The sequence below is a fragment of the Natrix helvetica genome, assembly GCF_964273705.1.
Source record: "Natrix helvetica genome assembly, chromosome: 1".
Classification (NCBI taxonomy): Eukaryota; Metazoa; Chordata; class Lepidosauria; order Squamata; family Natricidae; genus Natrix; species Natrix helvetica.
This window is the reverse complement of record NC_138548.1, coordinates 88,317,198-88,334,459: the sequence shown is the minus strand read 5'-3', so window position 1 is coordinate 88,334,459 and position 17,262 is coordinate 88,317,198. Positions and strand designations below refer to the sequence as shown.

General features: G+C 46.5%; 1 protein-coding gene across 2 annotated transcripts in view; it reads right to left on the bottom strand.

The window, feature by feature from the left end:
• The window catches only part of SLC1A2 (solute carrier family 1 member 2), a 121,254-nt gene that overhangs the window by 33,310 nt on the left and 70,682 nt on the right, over window positions 1-17,262 (bottom strand). For both annotated transcript variants that reach the window (XM_081949059.1, XM_081949060.1), the window contains exons 3-4: window positions 6,393-6,545; window positions 4,430-4,680 (exon numbers count right to left, since the gene is read on the bottom strand). In XM_081949059.1, coding sequence (XP_081805185.1) covers window positions 4,430-4,680; window positions 6,393-6,545 — 404 coding nt within the window. The remainder of the gene's footprint in view (window positions 1-4,429; window positions 4,681-6,392; window positions 6,546-17,262) is intronic.

Below are 17,262 nucleotides of genomic sequence, written 5' to 3'. Positions count from 1 at the left end.
AAAAAAAGAAACTTGTGTAATTGATGTTTAACTTCCCGCTTGGCCTATTAACCCCTTTTTTTTTCCAGCAGCCAATAAAATATAATATACTGAAAGGAAAAAATACTTTTTAATATATGGGCGCACATAAATACCAGAGAGAGTTTTGATTGCCCCATTGCAGCTGTCGTCTTGACTTTGGCATCCCTGTCTGAATTTGTGTCTCTTGATGGTTCTGCTCCTTCCCTACCCTCCAGGCAGAAAGGATAAGCTTAGAGCTACAAGTCAGATAAATACACTGTTTTAATTCCTAAACTGACGCCTTTAGAGACAACTGAAAAAAGGTTGACAGCAGGTCTTGTCCATTACATTATAAAATAATTCATGTAACTGCTAAACAAATTAACAGGAGAGAAATGGGAGAAAAGAGCTCAAGGGCATCTCTTGGTGAGTATGGCACAAAGCATAGATAATAAAAAGCCAAATCATATAACCTTTAAGCAAATCTAGACAGCATACTAAAAAGCAGAGACATCACCCTGACAAAAAAGGTGCGTATAGTCAAGGCTATAGTTATCCCAGTTGCAATGTATGGCTGTGAAAGTTGGACCATAAGAAAGGCTGAGCGCCAAAGAATTGAGGCCTCTGAACTATGGTGCTGGAGAAGACTCCTGCGAGTCCCTTGAAATGCAAGGTAATCAAACCGGTCAGTCCTAGAGGAGATCAACCCTGACTGTTCTTTAGAAGGCCAGATCCTGAAGACAAAACTCAAATACTTTGGCCACCTAATGAGAAGGAACGACTCACTAGAGAAGAGCCTTATGCTGGGAGAGATGGAGGACGAAAGAAGAAGGGGACGATAGAGAATGAGGTGGCTGGATGGAATCACCGAAGCAGTAGGCATTAGCTTAAATGGACTCCAGAGGATGGTAGAGGACAGGAAGGCCTGGAGGACCCTTGTCCATAAGGGTCACGATGGGTCGGACACGACTTCGCAACTAACAACAACATTAGTAGAAAGTCATACTAATGTATTTTTCTCAGGAAAGTCACCTTAGTCTAAAGTATTTACTTATTTGTAAGAACGGAGTAAACAACAATAGAGAATTCTCACCATCTTTCTAATCCAAAAACATTTCAGACCTTACTTGGGTAGATACATTCATCAAAGACCATTCATTCTTCAGAAACCAATCATTTGGCTCTTTACTGTTTCTGGCACTTCCTCAAACTCATCTAACACTTCTAAATTCATTCACTTTTTGCAACACTGGTGACCCTGACCTTGTTAACAGTTTCAGAATACTGAAATGAGCAGTCTATAGCCTTCCAGATTTTTCTAAATAACATTGTTCAAATAATCACAAGGTATCCCAATTCCTGATTAAAAACAGGGGGAGGGATCTATATTCTTTGTTTATTATATTTTTTAAATAAACACAAACAAACAAGACACAACACCATAAAAACATCTTCCATTACAGATTGTAAAGTGTACAAGTCTACAAAAAACTTTTGTGCATCCCTTCCACCATCATCACCTATGATTCATATCAAATTATATATTTTACATCAGATATATTTATATATATTACTATCATCAGACCTCATCCTTCATATAACTATAGTTGTTTTAACGTCCCTTTATAACAAATATTCCAAAGTTTAAAACAAAACCACAGAAGAGAGCTGACATTGCAACGACACAATGTGCGATCTCGGAGCTCCGAGATCGCAGTCGATACTTTTGCCACTGGACGGTCCATCTGGACCTAAACCGTCCCGAAGAGACGGTGACAGGGAAGAGTAGGTCTTGTTGATCTCAGGGACACTGCAAAGTCCCTGATTGATCCAAGAGAATCTCTTCTTGCCAACGACATAAGCACCCCCAAGCTGCTGAAGTTGGGACAGCTCGCAATGGGAGGAAAGCGGAAAGAGAAAGTGTGTCCATCTGGTGAGGAAATCTTATTTTTATAAAAGACTACCCAAAAAAGATTGAAGCTAAACTAAACTGGTAAAGAAAAGAAAATAAGTGGCAAAATTAAGCATTATTGGACAGTGTGTTATACTTTTTTATTCTTTTTCTATGGATGGAAGTTTTGTAAACATTTTCTATTTTTTAAAGTGAAAGTATCGGTTTTTCTTCTTCTATTTCTTTTTTACCTATGGATTAAATATTTTTCTTTATTTCTACAATACTGGTTTGGATGGATTTTTTCTTTTCATTTTGTTTCATTTAAGAATTTTGTTTCTTCTAAGCCTGAAACATAAAGAAGATATAAAAGGAATATAAAGAGGGTAGTAACTTCAGAGGGAAAAGAAGTTACACTGCCACTTGGAGATTGAGTCCTGGAAACATTGTTTTTCTTTTTTCTCTTTGATCATCTTGACCTTGCACTTCAAAGGCTTCACCTTGTTTATAGAAGAGATAAGGAGAAGAGCACGGGTTGTTTATGCATGTGCTCTTTGGATGCGCTTTGGTAGCTGGAAAGAAGTGAAAACAAAACTTTGTTTTTAAACTAGAGTGGCAGTGTTTACTAACTGGAAGGATGGCACGACACCAAAAAGAAACCATAACATTACAACAGATTATGTTTGAAATTCAAAAATTATTAGAAATAACAGAGAGTTGAGAAGAGATTGGAAAATATTGAAAATATAAATTGTAATGTGGTAAAACCTGATGGAAAAATGGAAGATATCCAGCAAATGGAAAAAGTGGAGGTTAGAGTTCTAAAAACCCAAGGGAAAAATGAACAAAGAGGCAAGATAATTGTGAGTATTGACAGTGAACTGGGTGTGGTTGGAGATGGAAAGAGTGGAACATGGAAAGGGAAGATAAATGGAAAGGCGCTCTACTCCAGATTTCAAGGTATAGAAGAAGAAAAAAGAGAAGAATTGATGGACTTAAGAAGAGAAACTTTGACAAAAGCTCATAACCAAAGATAAGCTGATTAAAGAAGCTGATGGAGAGTCTCGAGATTTTACAAAATATGTAACAAGCAACAAGTTGCGAAGAGATGTCCACACAAATTTGATTAAGGAAATAACCAGAAGACTAATTCCACAAATGGCAAAAGAAATAGAACTACACTATTACTGGAAAGACACTGGTTGAGATATGAAAACTAATAACAAAACACTAGTTAAAGTTAGTTAAAATTAGATCATTATGTTAGAAACGAAGTGATAATGGATAAAATTAGATAAATAATTGATAATGATAACAATGTATACATATATATTGGTTTCATAAGAGAAAATTTGGTATAAATTTTAAATGGTGAAAAAGGGGGAAAAAGTAATATAAACTTAGTCAAATTATTCTTAAATAAATGACTGATAATGATAATAATGTAATATTTGTATCAATATGATAAAAGGAAAATTGGATATAAATTGGATATAAATTGTAAACCGTGATTAAGAAAAGAGGCGCAAAATTTTGTTATCAAACATAAATAGTTTTTATTTTGAATGTGTTATAAAGATATAATGTTGTTGGATGATATTGAAAATAGATAAAATGCCATCTATATTCTTATGAAATCAAAAATACATCATATTAAAGTTAAGCAGTTTTGGTTGCATTTGAGCAAACACGTTCATGTCTATTTAATCTTTGAATGAATCTTTGAATAAATTAAATATTCAGCATGTATTGAAAATGTTTCTCTATATTTTGCCCAAATAATGGGCTCTGGTTATAGTCTGTAGAGATTCTCAGTCATCCAGATCATGATTGTCCCAAAGGTGCTTTTTCAGGAGGCAACTGGATTTTCTTATATTTTCTTTTGAAGACTTTTAACTATACAATTTGGGATGAACATCCTTTGAATGGTATGGGAATAGGAATGGATTTCCAGAGGAAAAAATTGCAGACCATAAGAACCAGGAGCCTTATTCAGGTGACCCTGAGGGCACAGATAAACCTCCAAGTGCTTCAATGACCCTTTAAAAGGATGCAAATGACCAGCTGTCTGCAAGGAATATAAATCCTTCTGTTCCCCACTATCCTGTCAGAGCTGAAAAAGCTTCTTGGATGAGAAGCGAAACATCTCAAAAGAAAAAAAAAATCAAGAAAGTCCAGTTACCTCCTGAAAAAGCACCTTTGGGGCTCTGGTTATAGTTCAGACAAGACTAGATCCAGATTTTAAGGTTCCAATTTAATAAAACAAATCAGAATCCAGAGGGAAGTTGCATAGCTTTCACTAGAAACGAAGGCATCAGTTTAAAAAAAGATGATTTTTGCAGACTGAGCAGCTCATCCAATAAAGATTCAAACAGAAGCTTTGTCAGTTATCATTCAAATATGTTTTATGTATAAAGGTATCAAATTGGTAAAGCAAATGACATGTGCAGTGATTATTCTGTTCAACTTATTTCACTTAAGGATGTTTTCATAGTTAACATGCATATTATATTCCTGTAAGAAACACGCAGCTTTTACCTGTTGAAAACATGCTTGCACAAGATTTTCAGGGAACAAGTTTCGAATAAGGTCCAAGAAAGCATCAAGACTGGATACTTCGTCATTCTTCTTTCCTTCTCCCAGCTGCTTCTTGAGTTTTGGATTGCCAGGATGAATGGCTAACACCAAGATCACTCCCAGGATAGCAGCAATGATTGTTGTGGACATGTAATATACCATAGCTCTCGTCCCCAATCGACCACTGGCCTTAGCATCTAGTCCAGACAGCCCTGTAACCAGAATTGAATTGGGAAGAATTGAGACACAAATAGTACCTTCTTGATTATTGCGAACCTGCATAATGACCAAGCATATTTCTTATGATTAGCATTTTGCAAATAAGTATACCCTCTTGCTGTTGCATTTTGGACATTTTCACTGATCAGTATACTTCACAAGCTAATATAATAGTATGGATTTTCTTTATTTTTCCTATATATGATTTTGATACAGAAAGTCCTACATAACAGTTTCTATAAAAAAATACCAAGGATAAATATGTACAATAATTCAATTTAGATACCTGTAAATCTCTAAGGTATCTTAAATGATTGATGTATATCAATGAATATCAATATACAGTTAAATTAAAATAAAAGTAATCGATCAGTTAAATTAAAATAAGGTAACAGAATAACAGAGTTGGAAGGGACTTTGGAGGTCTTCTAGTCCAACTCCCTGCTCAAGCAGGAGACCCTCTACCAGTGATCGCAAACCTATGGCACGTGTACCGGAAGTGGCATGCAGAGCCATCTCTCCGGGCATGCCAGCTGTCACCTGTTGCTCTTCCGGGTTCTGGCGCACATGGTCTTCGCTGATCTTCACAGCGTGGGGACAGCTCCCCGGCGTGCATGCACCTGCTGGGAAGTTGAGCTTTTGGTTTTCAGCGAGCAAATGCGCACTGGCCAACTGGCCTTTGCATTTGCATGTGTGCCAGAAACTGGAAGACCAGGTGACCACATGCTGAAAACTGGAAGCTCAGCTCAGGGGAACTGCTCTTCCAGTTTCTGGTGCTCTCCTGCGTGTGCGCGCTTCCATTTCGGCACTCAGTGCCAAAAAGGTTTGCTAACATTCAGACAAATGTTTGTCCTCTCTTCTTAAAAACCTTGAGTGTTGGAACACCCAAAACCTCTGGAGGCAAGTTGTTCCTTTGAATAATTGATTCTCCATGGTTTCTAAAAATCCTATGCAAATTCATCCGAAATCAGTCTCACTATATTTAGTGAGGAAATACTTCTAAAGAAATACCTTTAGGCCTGTGAACTTATATATATATTATTCATATACCTGGAACATTGCTTCATACAAGTTATTTTTGTACAATGTGATATTTTTCATTCAAGGTGCTTTGTTTGATAGTACCTCTGAAGTAGGTGTACGATATATGCCTACTAGAAGATCACTAGATGTCAGCAAGAACACATAAAAACTGCAAACTCTTTGCTCTTATCTAGTGGTCATCCAGATTTTTGTTTGTGGCCTAGATATTGTAGTCTTCCTGAGGTATGATATCTTCTGACAATCTCAGATTAATAGAGGCAATTTCACTTTTAATTCTGTGTCATTAGAGTCATCAATAATTAGACTCAAAAGGAATTTCTGTGATTGAACAGAGAGAACATCAGAGAAGGGAATAGTGAGGAAGCAACATCACTCAATGGCATTAAAAATTAATAACTGTAACATTCTAATCCTTAATAATGAATTGCCATTCACTGTCTCAGAATTCTATAAAGTACAGTTCATTAGAAATGAAGTATCATCTGTTTTTATAAACATAAGTATAAAGTACTGATTAATTTTATTGATTTTCCTACCAAGGATACACTAGTGCTGAATTATGGGGAAAAAATTATTAAACTCTGAAAAGCGGTCAGCATGATCCTAAAAGTCTTTACTTTTCACAAGATATGAAATTCCAGTTATTTGTAATATATCTCACCTGTGATTAAACTTGAGATAATTAAAGGGAGGATCAACATTTTCAACATCCGCATCAAAATATCTCCTGGGAAGGCTATCAACATGACGACATCAGGATTAATAGGAGCTGCCATTCGAAGGAGCATTCCACATAATGCTCCCATAATAACACCTGGATGTACCAAAACAAATAATAGAAAGGAAGGTTTAGGACAAAATAACCTGAATAATTATGAGTCTGCATGCATCATTTTGTGGAATTATCTGGGCAAATTGTAGTTTCCCAACAAGGAAAAATAGGATACCATAACCAGTCAACAGGTCTCCATTTTGCTAAGCCTTACTGATGAGCTCAGCAAAATACTTATATCTTGCCCTTTTCTGATTCTGAGAGGGGGATGAGTTGAACACTGCTGCTCAAATGGCTTGGGATGTCTACAGAGATATAGTGCCTGGTTCCCACCTATTCTCAGGAAAGGCAGTGCTAATTGATGAAAGCCACTGAATGTGTCTTCTCACTGAAGCCAGGTGCTGCAATTTGATAATGAAGTATATTGCCTATCATATTTACAAGAATGGGGCGTTGGTTCTTACCTGATACACCCCTTCTCGAGGCAGATGGAGACAACGGTCATGCATGGGTTAATTCAGTCAGTAACCAGTAACCAGTCAGTAATAGAACTGAGTCTACCAAAGTGATGTCATTGCCTCTGAGGAGTGTCCTCCCGCTTTTGTGACGAAGGAAATAAGTAGACTTCTGTGAGTTAGTCAACTGCTTTCAATCTTCCGATGCTCTAGTATAGCACCCAGAACTCCCTCCGCGAACTAGGCTAGGACCAAAAGGGTGGAAACGACCGCTGTCTCCACCTGCCTCGAGAAGGGGCGTATCAGGTAAGAACCAACGCCCCATTCTCCAACATTGGTGGAGACAGCGGTCATGCATGGGACGTACCAAAGCTGGGCGTGTCCCCAGATGGGAATGAGACTGGGCTTGAAGAGGGAAGAACCTGTTGAAGGACCCACCGTCCGAATGTTGCATCCGCCAAAGCGTATCTTTCCACCTTATAATGGCGGATAAAGGAAGGAGTCGCCCAGGTGGCTGCCTTGCAGATCTCTTCCACTGAGGCCTGCGTTGTCCACGCTGCTGATGTAGCTGCGCTGGGTGTGGAATGCGCCATGATGTTGGATGGAGGCGTGTGGTGTATGCCAGGTAAGCTCTAGTTATGGTTCACCGGATCCAGCACCCAACCATAGATGGAGAAGCCTTTATTTATTTATTTATTTATTTATTTATTTATTTAATCAGACTTATTAGTCGCCCCCTCTCCCCACAGGGACTCGGGGCGACGTACACAAGCAACGGTCTACAGACTACAAAGGAGGAGGTAAAAATAAATAAATACAATAATCAGGGAAGTTAAAACCCCAATAAGAATAAAAGTTTAAAAGCTAACATTGACAATTAAAATTAACCAAGGGGTGGAACAGTTGTCGAGATTATGCCAGGCCGGCTAGCTGAAACAGGTGGGTCTTCAGTTTACTGCGGAAGGAGCGGAGATCGGTTGTTGTCCTGATGTCTGGGGGGAGGTCGTTCCAAAGGGTGGGACCCGCCACAGAGAAGGACCTACTCCTGGGCACCGCCCTCTGACAGTCTCTAGAGGACGGCACCCGGAGAAGGCCCTCTCTGTGTGAGCGAATGGGCCGCAGGGATGTATGGGGCAGGACACGATCCCGCAGATAACTAGGCCCTATGCCATGGAGCGCTTTAAAGATGGTGACTAACACCTTGAAGCGCACCCGGTAGGCCACAGGAAGCCAGTGCAGCTCGCGCAGGAGAGGTGTTATATGGGAGAACCTCGATCTCCCCATGATTACCCGCGCGGCTGCATTCTGGACCAACTGCAGTCTCCAGGTGCACCTCAAGGGGAGCCCCATGTAGAGAGCATTACAGTAGTCCAGACAAGACGTCACCAGCGCGTGAGTGACTGTGCACAGGGCCCCCCGGTCCAAAAGGGGACGCAATTGGCGCACCAGGCGAACCTGGTGGAACGTCCCCCTCGCCACGGCTGCCACATGATCTTCTATAGTCAGCCGGGCATCAAGGAGGACGCCCAAATTGCGTGCCCGTTCCACCGGGGCTAATTGTTCATCCCTGATGGCCAGCGATGGAATGTGCTGGTTGTATCGGGGAGCCGGGAGCCACAGCCACTCTGTCTTGGAGGGGTTGAGCCTGAGCCTGTTGTCACCCATCCAGACCTGCACGGCTTCCAGACAACGGGACATCCCTTCGACGGCCTCGTTGGGGTGTTTTGGGGTGGAAATGTACAGCTGGGTATCATCAGCGTACAGGTGGTATCCCACCCCGAAAGCACGGATGATCTCGCCCAGCGGTTTCATATATGTGTTGAACAGGAGAGGTGAGAGGATCGACCCCTGAGGGACCCCGCAAGTAAGGGGCCTCGGGGTCGACCTCTGCTCCCCTGCCAACACACATTGCGTCCGGCCAGAGAGGTAGGAGCGGAACCACCGCAATACGGTGCCTCCGATCCCCAACCCCTCCAGACGGCGCAATAGGATACCATGGTCGATGGTATCGAAAGCCGCCGAGAGATCTAATAGGACAAGGATGGAGGAACAACCCCCATCCTTTGCCCTCCAGAGATCATCCACCAACGCGACCAAGGCCGTCTCAGTACTGTGACCGGGCCGGAAGCCGGACTGGCGCGGGTCTAGATAATCATCTTCCTCCAGGTGACGCGGGAACTGTTGAGCCACCACACTCTCAACAACCTTCGCTAGAAAAGGAAGATTGGAGACAGGACGATAATTTGCTAGCTCCTCTGGGTCCAGGGAAGGCTTCTTGAGCAGGGGTCTCACCACCGCCTCTTTCAAGGCGGTTGGTAAAAGGCCCTCACCCAACGAAGATCCTTGTTTGTGGGATGGAAATACATGAAGAGTGCTTCGGTGCGCCTGAAGACGGCCATCTTGGCAATATAGATCTTAAGAGCATGTCTTACATCTAACTTGTGCCATTTGCATGCGAGACTGTGAGAAGGATTAGGGCAAAAATTCGGTAGAGTGAGACCGATGAAAAGCCGAATTGACTTTTGGAACAGAGGTGGGATCAAGTCGAAAGACCACGTGGTCTGAGTGAAAGGCACACAAGTCGGAATGGATGGAAAGGGCTGCCAATTCTGAGACACATCGTGCAGACGTGATGGCCACCAGAAAGGTTGTTTTTAATGTGAGGTGATACAGGAAGGCTGACCTGAGAGGCTCGAAGGGTGGTCCAGTGAGAAAGTCAAGGTCCTTGGTTAAATCCCATGAGGGGAAGTGGTGAATGATAGGAGGGCAGAGATTAGACATGCCCATAATGAAGTGGCGTACATGAGGGTGCAAGGAGAGAGGCTCATCCCAGTGAAGTGAGAGAACCAAAGAGAGAGCCGACACCTGCCTCCATAAGGTGTTTGACACAAGTCCCTTATCTAGCCCCTGTTGCAGGAACTCCAAAACCTGGGGGACCGAAGCCTCCAGGGGCGAAACCTCTCTAGAAAGACACTATGTGCTGAAAGTCTGCCATGTTGATTCGTAGATTCTATTAGTGGCTGGGTGTCAATAAGCCTGAATAGTTTGAATTACAGTCTCAGAAAGGTTTGCTGCCCTCAAGACCGCCCGCTCAGCTTCCATGCGGTTAAGCGGAGCCAAGAGAGGTCAGGCTGGTGAATGGATCCCTGGTGAAGAAGGGACAGTATCAGAGGGAGACACCACGCTGGGCCCACTGAGAGGTTGACTAGGTCCGCGACCATGGGCGACACAGCCAATGGGGGGCGAGTAGGATGAGTTCGGCCTCTTCCTCTATCATTTTCTGAATGACCCTCTGTATCAGGGGGGAAGGGATGGAAGGCATACAGGAGACTGTGGGGCCACCTGCACCTTAAGGCGTCCATCCCTTCCACGCCTGGTGTCATGTAGCGAGACAGGTACCTGGGCAGCTGATTGTTGGATGCTGTTGTGAAGAGATCTAGCACTGGGGTCCCGTACCTGGTTGACACCTGTTTGAAGATGCGACGGTTGAGGGTCTACTCCACAGGGTCGATTGTTGTGTGGCTCAACCAGTCTGCTCTGGTGTTGTTGGAGCCTGAGATGTATTCGGCGTGGAGAGAGAGAAGGCTGGCTTCCGCCCAGATCCCTAGGTGAAAGGCAGACTCCATGAAGGAAACCGTTCTCGTCCCCCCCTGGCGGTTGACATGCGACTTGGCTGTTGTGTTGTCTGTCCGAATTAGCACATGTGTGTTGTGAACTGAAGATTGGAACTGAAGGAGAGCTAGATGGATGGGCCTCAACTCTAGCCAATTCATACTGTGGGAAAGGTTGGAGTCGGACCAGAGACCCTGAGCTATCTGATTCTCCAGGTGAGCGCCCCAACCCGTCAAACTCACGTCCATCGTAACTACTAGACGAGGAGGTTCCCTGAAGAGGGACCCCTGAGAGATGGCCGGGGAGATCCACCAGTCCAGAGAAAGACCGTTGTCTTACCTGAACAGTCGTTCTCTGGGCGCTGCGGGACAGTCCAAGCATGGGTTAACACAGTCTAACTGCCCTAGGACTGAGTGAGTTTTTTATTGTTGACCACGCCTCCCTTTGCCTCTGCAATTCAGTTTTAAAAACGAAGACCTGGAACGTAGACCTGTTGACTGTAGATCCTCAATGTCATAGTCTTCATCACAAACCCTGGGTGGGGTTGGACTGTCCCGCAGCGCCCAGAGAACGACCGTTCAGGTAAGACAACGGTCTTTCTCCTGTGCGCTGCTTGGACAGTCCAAGCATGGGACATACCCAAGCTATTGTGTCCCAGGGCGGGTAGATTCTAACGAGTCTGAAGCCTCAACAACTTTCTGTAGAACCCTTCGTCCAAAGGAGGCTTCTGCCGAGGCAAAGGTGTCTATTTTATAGTTTTTGATAAATGCTGTAGGCGAAGCCCACGTGGCCGCTCTGCAGATATCAAGGATGGAAGCCTGGGTTGCCCATGCCGCTGAGGCCGCTGCGCTCCTTGTTGAGTGCGCTGTCATGTTGCGAGGAGTTGCCTTGCCTTGGTGCTCATAGGCAAGTTTGATGCAGGCCCTCAACCAGCGTCCGATCGTGTGTGCAGACACTTTACGACCGAGCGACCCAGGCAAGAAGGATACAAAGAACGATTCGGAATGGCGAAATTCCTTGGTCCTTTTAATGTAAATGCGCACTGCCCTCCACGCATCCAATTTATGCCAAAGCTTTTCAGTTGGATGAATTGCTTTAGGGCAGAAGTTGGGTAGGATCACTTCTTGTGATCTGTGGAAGTGTGTATTCATCTTTGGTATGAAAGTGGGATCAATTCTTAGAATGACTCTGTCAGTATGTACTATGCAAAGATCCTCCCGCACAGACAGTGCAGCTAGTTCGGATATTCTGCGTGCGGACGTGATGGCTATAAGAAAAACCGTCTTGAGAGACAAATGACGGAGACTGGTCTTACGTAATGGCTCAAAGGGGCCCCCAGTGAGGGCCTTCAATACTAAGGGCAAACTCCAGGAGGGATAACGATGAACCACCTGGGGGCAGATGTTCACCGCACCTTTCAGAAAGCTTTTGACTTGAGGATGTTGGCTCAAGGAACGACGTGAATGACAGGATAGGATGGTGGACAGCGCCGCCACCTGTCTTTTGAGCGTGTTAGGCGCTAGTCCCCTGTCCAACCCTTCCTGGAGAAAGTCAAGAAGGTTAGGAATTGAGGCCGAAGTGTCCTGAACACCGTTCTTGCCGCACCAGGTCAAAAATGCGTTCCATGTGGCCTCATATATCCTATTGGTGGAAGGCCATCTGGACGCCTGGATAGTTTGGATGACCTTGTCAGAGAAGTCTTGTTTCCTCAGGAGATCCCCCTCAAGTGCCAGACGGCTAGTTCTAGCCACTGGGGGTCCGGATGACTGATGTGGCCCTGGCTGAGGGAGATTTGCTCCTGAGGTATTCTCCACGGGTTCCGAATGGAGAGACTGACAAGGTCGGCGTACCAGGACCTCCTGGGCCAGTGAGGCGCCACAAGTAGTAGTTCTGCCTTTTCTGTTAACAGTTTTGACACTACGTGTGGAATGAGAGGCAACGGCGGAAAGGCATACAGAAGGCCCGGGGGCCAACGGCTCCTCAGGGCGTCCGTTCCCTCTGCTAGAGGAGTGTAATAACGGGAGAAGAATCAGGGTAGATGTGTGTTGTTGTGTGTGGCAAAGAGGTCTACTTGCGGTTCGCCGAATTTCTCCACGATCTGACTGAAGATGTCTGGATGCAGTCTCCATTCGGAGTGATCGATCGTCTGCCGACTCAGCCAATCCGCTTCCCGATTGCTTGTTCCCGCTATGTGGTCCGATCTGATGGACGCCAGATGCCTCTCCGCCCATCTGCCCAGTGCCTCTGCCTCTCGCATGAGGCTTCTGGAGTGTGTGCCGCCTTGCCTGTTGACGTGGGCCTTTGTAGCAACATTGTCTGTTAGTAACAGTACATGATGGCCCACAATGTGAGGAGCAAATTGACGAAGTGCGAGGCGGGCCGCTCTCAGTTCCAGCCAGTTTATGCTGTGGCCCGCCTCCCTCAGTGTCCACGTGCCCTGAGCAAGTTGGCCCTGACAATGTGCTCCCCAGCCCAACAGGCTTGCATCGGTTGTCACTACTAGTCTTTCGGGCTCCTTGAAAAGAGACCCTTTTCGCACTGCTGCTGTTCTCCACCAGGCAAGGGAGCGGATCACCTTGGGTGGCAAGATTACCTTTCGTAGTGAGTTGCTGGTTTGGGCCCTCTGCATTGGCAGGAAGAACCACTGCAGTTCCCTGGCATGGAGTCTGGCCCAGGGAACCACTTGTATGCACGAAATCATGATTCCCAGAAGTTGGGATAGATGCAAGATCGGCACTGACCTGTTCCTTTTGCACATCAAGAGTTTGCTTTGGAGACTTTTCATCCTGTCTGGCGACAGGAATACCTGACAGGTCTTGGAGTCTATGACGGTGCCGAGATGCTGGATGCGGGTCGTCGGCTCCAGATGGCTTTTCTCCCTGTTCACCGAGAAGCCGTGTTTCTCCAGTGTCTGGATGGTTGTCTGAAGGTCTCTCCGCGCCTGAGTTTGGCTGGACGAGTGAATAATGATGTCGTCTAGATAGCATTCTAGACGAATCGGCCAGTTCCTGAGGTGGGCTGCCAGTACTGCCAGTATCTTTGTGAAGGTCCTGGGGGCAGATGAGAGGCCGAAGGGCAGGGCCCTGTACTGGTAATGCCTCCCGTCGTAGTGGAACCTCAGGAACCTTCTGTGTGCCAAATGAATTGGGACATGCAGGTAAGCCTCCCTCAAATCTATTGACGTGAGTAGATCCCCCTGCCTTGTGCATTCTAGGATGGATTGGAGGGACTGCATCTTGAACCTTCTGTATGCTAAGTGTTGATTTAGACACTTTAGATCCAAGATGGCCCTCCATCCCCCTGAGTTCTTTGGGACCAGGAAGAGGATGGAGTAGAATCCCTGCCTCTCCTGATCCCTTGGAACGGGTTCTATGGCTTTTATTGTGAGCAGATGGTCGATTTCCATCTGCATGAGAATTCTTTTCTGGGGTTTTTTGGGAATTGGGCAACGGATGAACTTCCTTTGTGGAAATGATAGGAACTCTAGTACTAGGCCCCTCCTGATTGTATTCAGGACCCAGGAGTCCGAGGTGATCTCCTCCCACAAGTCGGCGTACATCTGGAGCCGACCCCCTATGGGAGGTGTCCCTTGGTGGTCATTTCCCTCTACGAAACTGGCGGGAGTTGGAGCCGCCACAAAAGGGCTTCCGAAAGGGCTGCGACTGATGTTGCCTGCCCCTGTTACTGTAGGAGTTCCTATCCTGACCCCTATCCCCCGTCTGAGTGTAGTTTCTCTGGTAGGTGCCTGAAGTGGAGGCTTGGTTATTCTCCTGAGATCTAAATGTCTGTTTTCTGAAGAAACTAGGTCCCTTGCGATCATGTTTCTTAAGGGTGGCTGGTAGTATCTTTCGTTTGTCCTTGGTCTCAATGGTAAATTTATCTAGGGCCTCCCCAAACAGCTGCCCCCCTTTGAAGGGGGCGGAAGCGAGCTTCCACTTTGCCTTCATGTCCGCCTGCCAGTGGCGTAGCCACAGGAGGCGTCGGGAGGTAACATTGGATGCCAAGGCCCTGGACGCAAATTTGGCTGCGTTCAGGGAGGCATCCGCAGAATACTCTACCGCCGTGATGATTTTATTGATGTCGTGTCTCCAGCGAGATCCCCCAGAAGGGGGTCTGAATCTCAGCTGGCGGAGCCAGAGAAGTGAAGACCTGATAAAAAAGGAGGCAGAAGTGGATGCTCTGATGGCCCAGGCAGCCGCCTGGTGAGTCTTGTGACATGCCTTCTCAGAGCGCTTGTCTTCGGCCTTGAGACCTTCTAGAAGGTCAGCTGGTAGATTTTGGGATGAGGTCAGGGATATGACCGGGGCATCTACCTCAGGTAACTTTAATACCTCTTCCATTTTAGCTTCTACAGCGTAAAGTGATTTGTCACCTCCGCTGGGATTAGTGAGGGTACCTGGCTGAATCCACTGCCTCTGGACTACGTCCAAAAATAGATCTGGCACAGGTATTTCATCTACGGTGGGAGCTGGCTCGTTAAATAGTCCCTCTTTATTGTCCTTAGAGGATGAAGAGGAAGCTGTGGTACCCTTGGGGACGGCACCCAATTCAGTGGCTGCCTTGGCCTTGTGTAGGATGGACTTGAACAAAGAGGGTTTGAACAACCCCGTGAAGGCTGGCTTATCGGGGGGTAGGTCCTCATCTTCAGATAATTCAAAATCATCGATTTCACCTTCTTCCCATCCTGACTCCTCAGTAGCCACTGAGGTGCCAGGAGATGGGGGGTTAGCCTCCCTAGCCTGAGTTGCTGGGGTTTTTGGTTTGGCTCCACTAGTGGAGGGAGCTTCCCTCTGCTGTAGGCCCTCAGCAATGCCTTGGGAGATGGCCTGAGAGATTAGTTCTCTCATTTCAGCAGACAGATGGGACCCTTTGTCCTCCCTGGGATGAACTGGAGTGGATGCAGGGCGCTTCCTGCCCCTCCTGGAATTATAACAGTCCTCTTCAGTGGTCAATGCCTGACATGGGCCCAATTCCTCTCTGATGGAGGAGCTGGGAGAATCGGGATACCCCCAGGAGGCATCTGGGGAAGAGTCCCTCGATATTTCTCCAGATGAAGGAGGTGACCTGACCCCTGGGGGGGAAGCAGGCCTTTCCTCCCTATCTTGTCTTGGGGATCGGTCTGGTGAAGGCTCCACCCGGTTTGGAGACCTATCAGATCTAGGAAGCTGTGGGGCCTTGTGTTTCCGACTGCTTTCTTTACCCTTTTCCCCACAGCCCTGGGGATCTGGGGATGCCCTTCTAGCACCGTTCCTGCCTCCTTTGCTCCCACTAGGAGCCAGATCTAATTTGCTCCTCTTTGAGGAGGGCCCAGCCTGCATTTCCCCTGACCCCTTGTCTGCCATGGTTTAAAAATGGCACAGCAGGGTAAGATGGCTGGGATGGAGGTGGTGAAGGGGCTCAAGGCATGGCCAGCCGGCCTGAGAACGCCTCTCGAGTTACTAGGGATTAGAAGGGAAGCCCAAGGGACAATACCCTCTAACCTGCCGGTGTCGCCTTTAGGATAGGCGGAGATTGGTAGTCAGTCGAGGTGGGCCTAGCTGGGAACCCAGACGAGGCCCACTTGTCGATGGTTGCTGTCGCTGAGGTGAAACACGTCTTGCTCTGTGTCCTGCTCACCTCGGAGTGCCGTTTTGTCAATTAAAATGGCCGCCGCTGCGCACGCAGCTCCCGGCTCAGAGAATACTCGGGTTGCGGCAAAAAAAGCGCGAAACCCTTAGAATGGCCAATGCTGATCCAGGCAAGCGGCGAAAAGCGCGCGAAAGCCTCAAAATGGCCAGCGCTGATTCAGGGAAGCGGCGAAAAGCGCGCGAACCCCATAAGATGGCCACTGCAGTCGCTGGGCAATGGAAGCCCTTCGCTACTCTAGAGAGCCTCAGCGCTCCTCCCAGGCAGCCTAAAAACGTGAGGGGAAAGCTGATACGGTGCGGCGACCTCCCGCCCTCAGCTCGAGCGCCGGCAGCCGCCGGGCAGCTCACAGACCCCTGCGCTCCTTACTGACAGTTTTGGCGGTCACTCCGGCTATCGAATTATCTTCCTATTCTCCTGGCGTGTCAACAGTTAAGGAATTTACTCTATTATTCAATTTATGATTTATTTAATTCTGGGGAGTCCAGTGTAACTGTCATAAGACTGAGGAGCTCCCCTGCTACAGTCCAAACGGGCAGACTGAGTTTTTAAAACTGAATTGCAGAGGCAAAGGGAAGCGTGGTCAACAATAAAAAACTCACTCAGTCCTAGGGCAGTTAGACTGTGTTAACCCATGCTTGGACTGTCCAAGCAGCGCACAGGAGAATGTAAGACCTCTGGAGTCAACCTGACCTTCACTAGGGAACAGCTGCTGTTGGTCTTCTGGAATGGCAGAAGAAACCACTGGAGGCAGCGGCTGTGAAGCCACGCTCAAGAGACGATGGAGAAGCAAGAGACCATCTTTCCCAGCAGTTGAGACAGCTGGAGAAGAGGTGCCTGCTGTCTCCTCCGTACCACGAAGGCTAAGTCCCTGAGGCTGATCTGTCGTTACTGAGACAGGAAGACTTCCCCCTGAGAGGAGTCGATGAGGGCTCCCAAGTGCACTAGACGAGAGACTGGAACAAGGTGGCTTTTCTCCTGATTGATGGAGAATCCCATCTCCTGAAGCATCTGCAAGATGTGCTGAAGATCCCAAAGGGCCTGATTGTGTGACCTGGACAACAGGA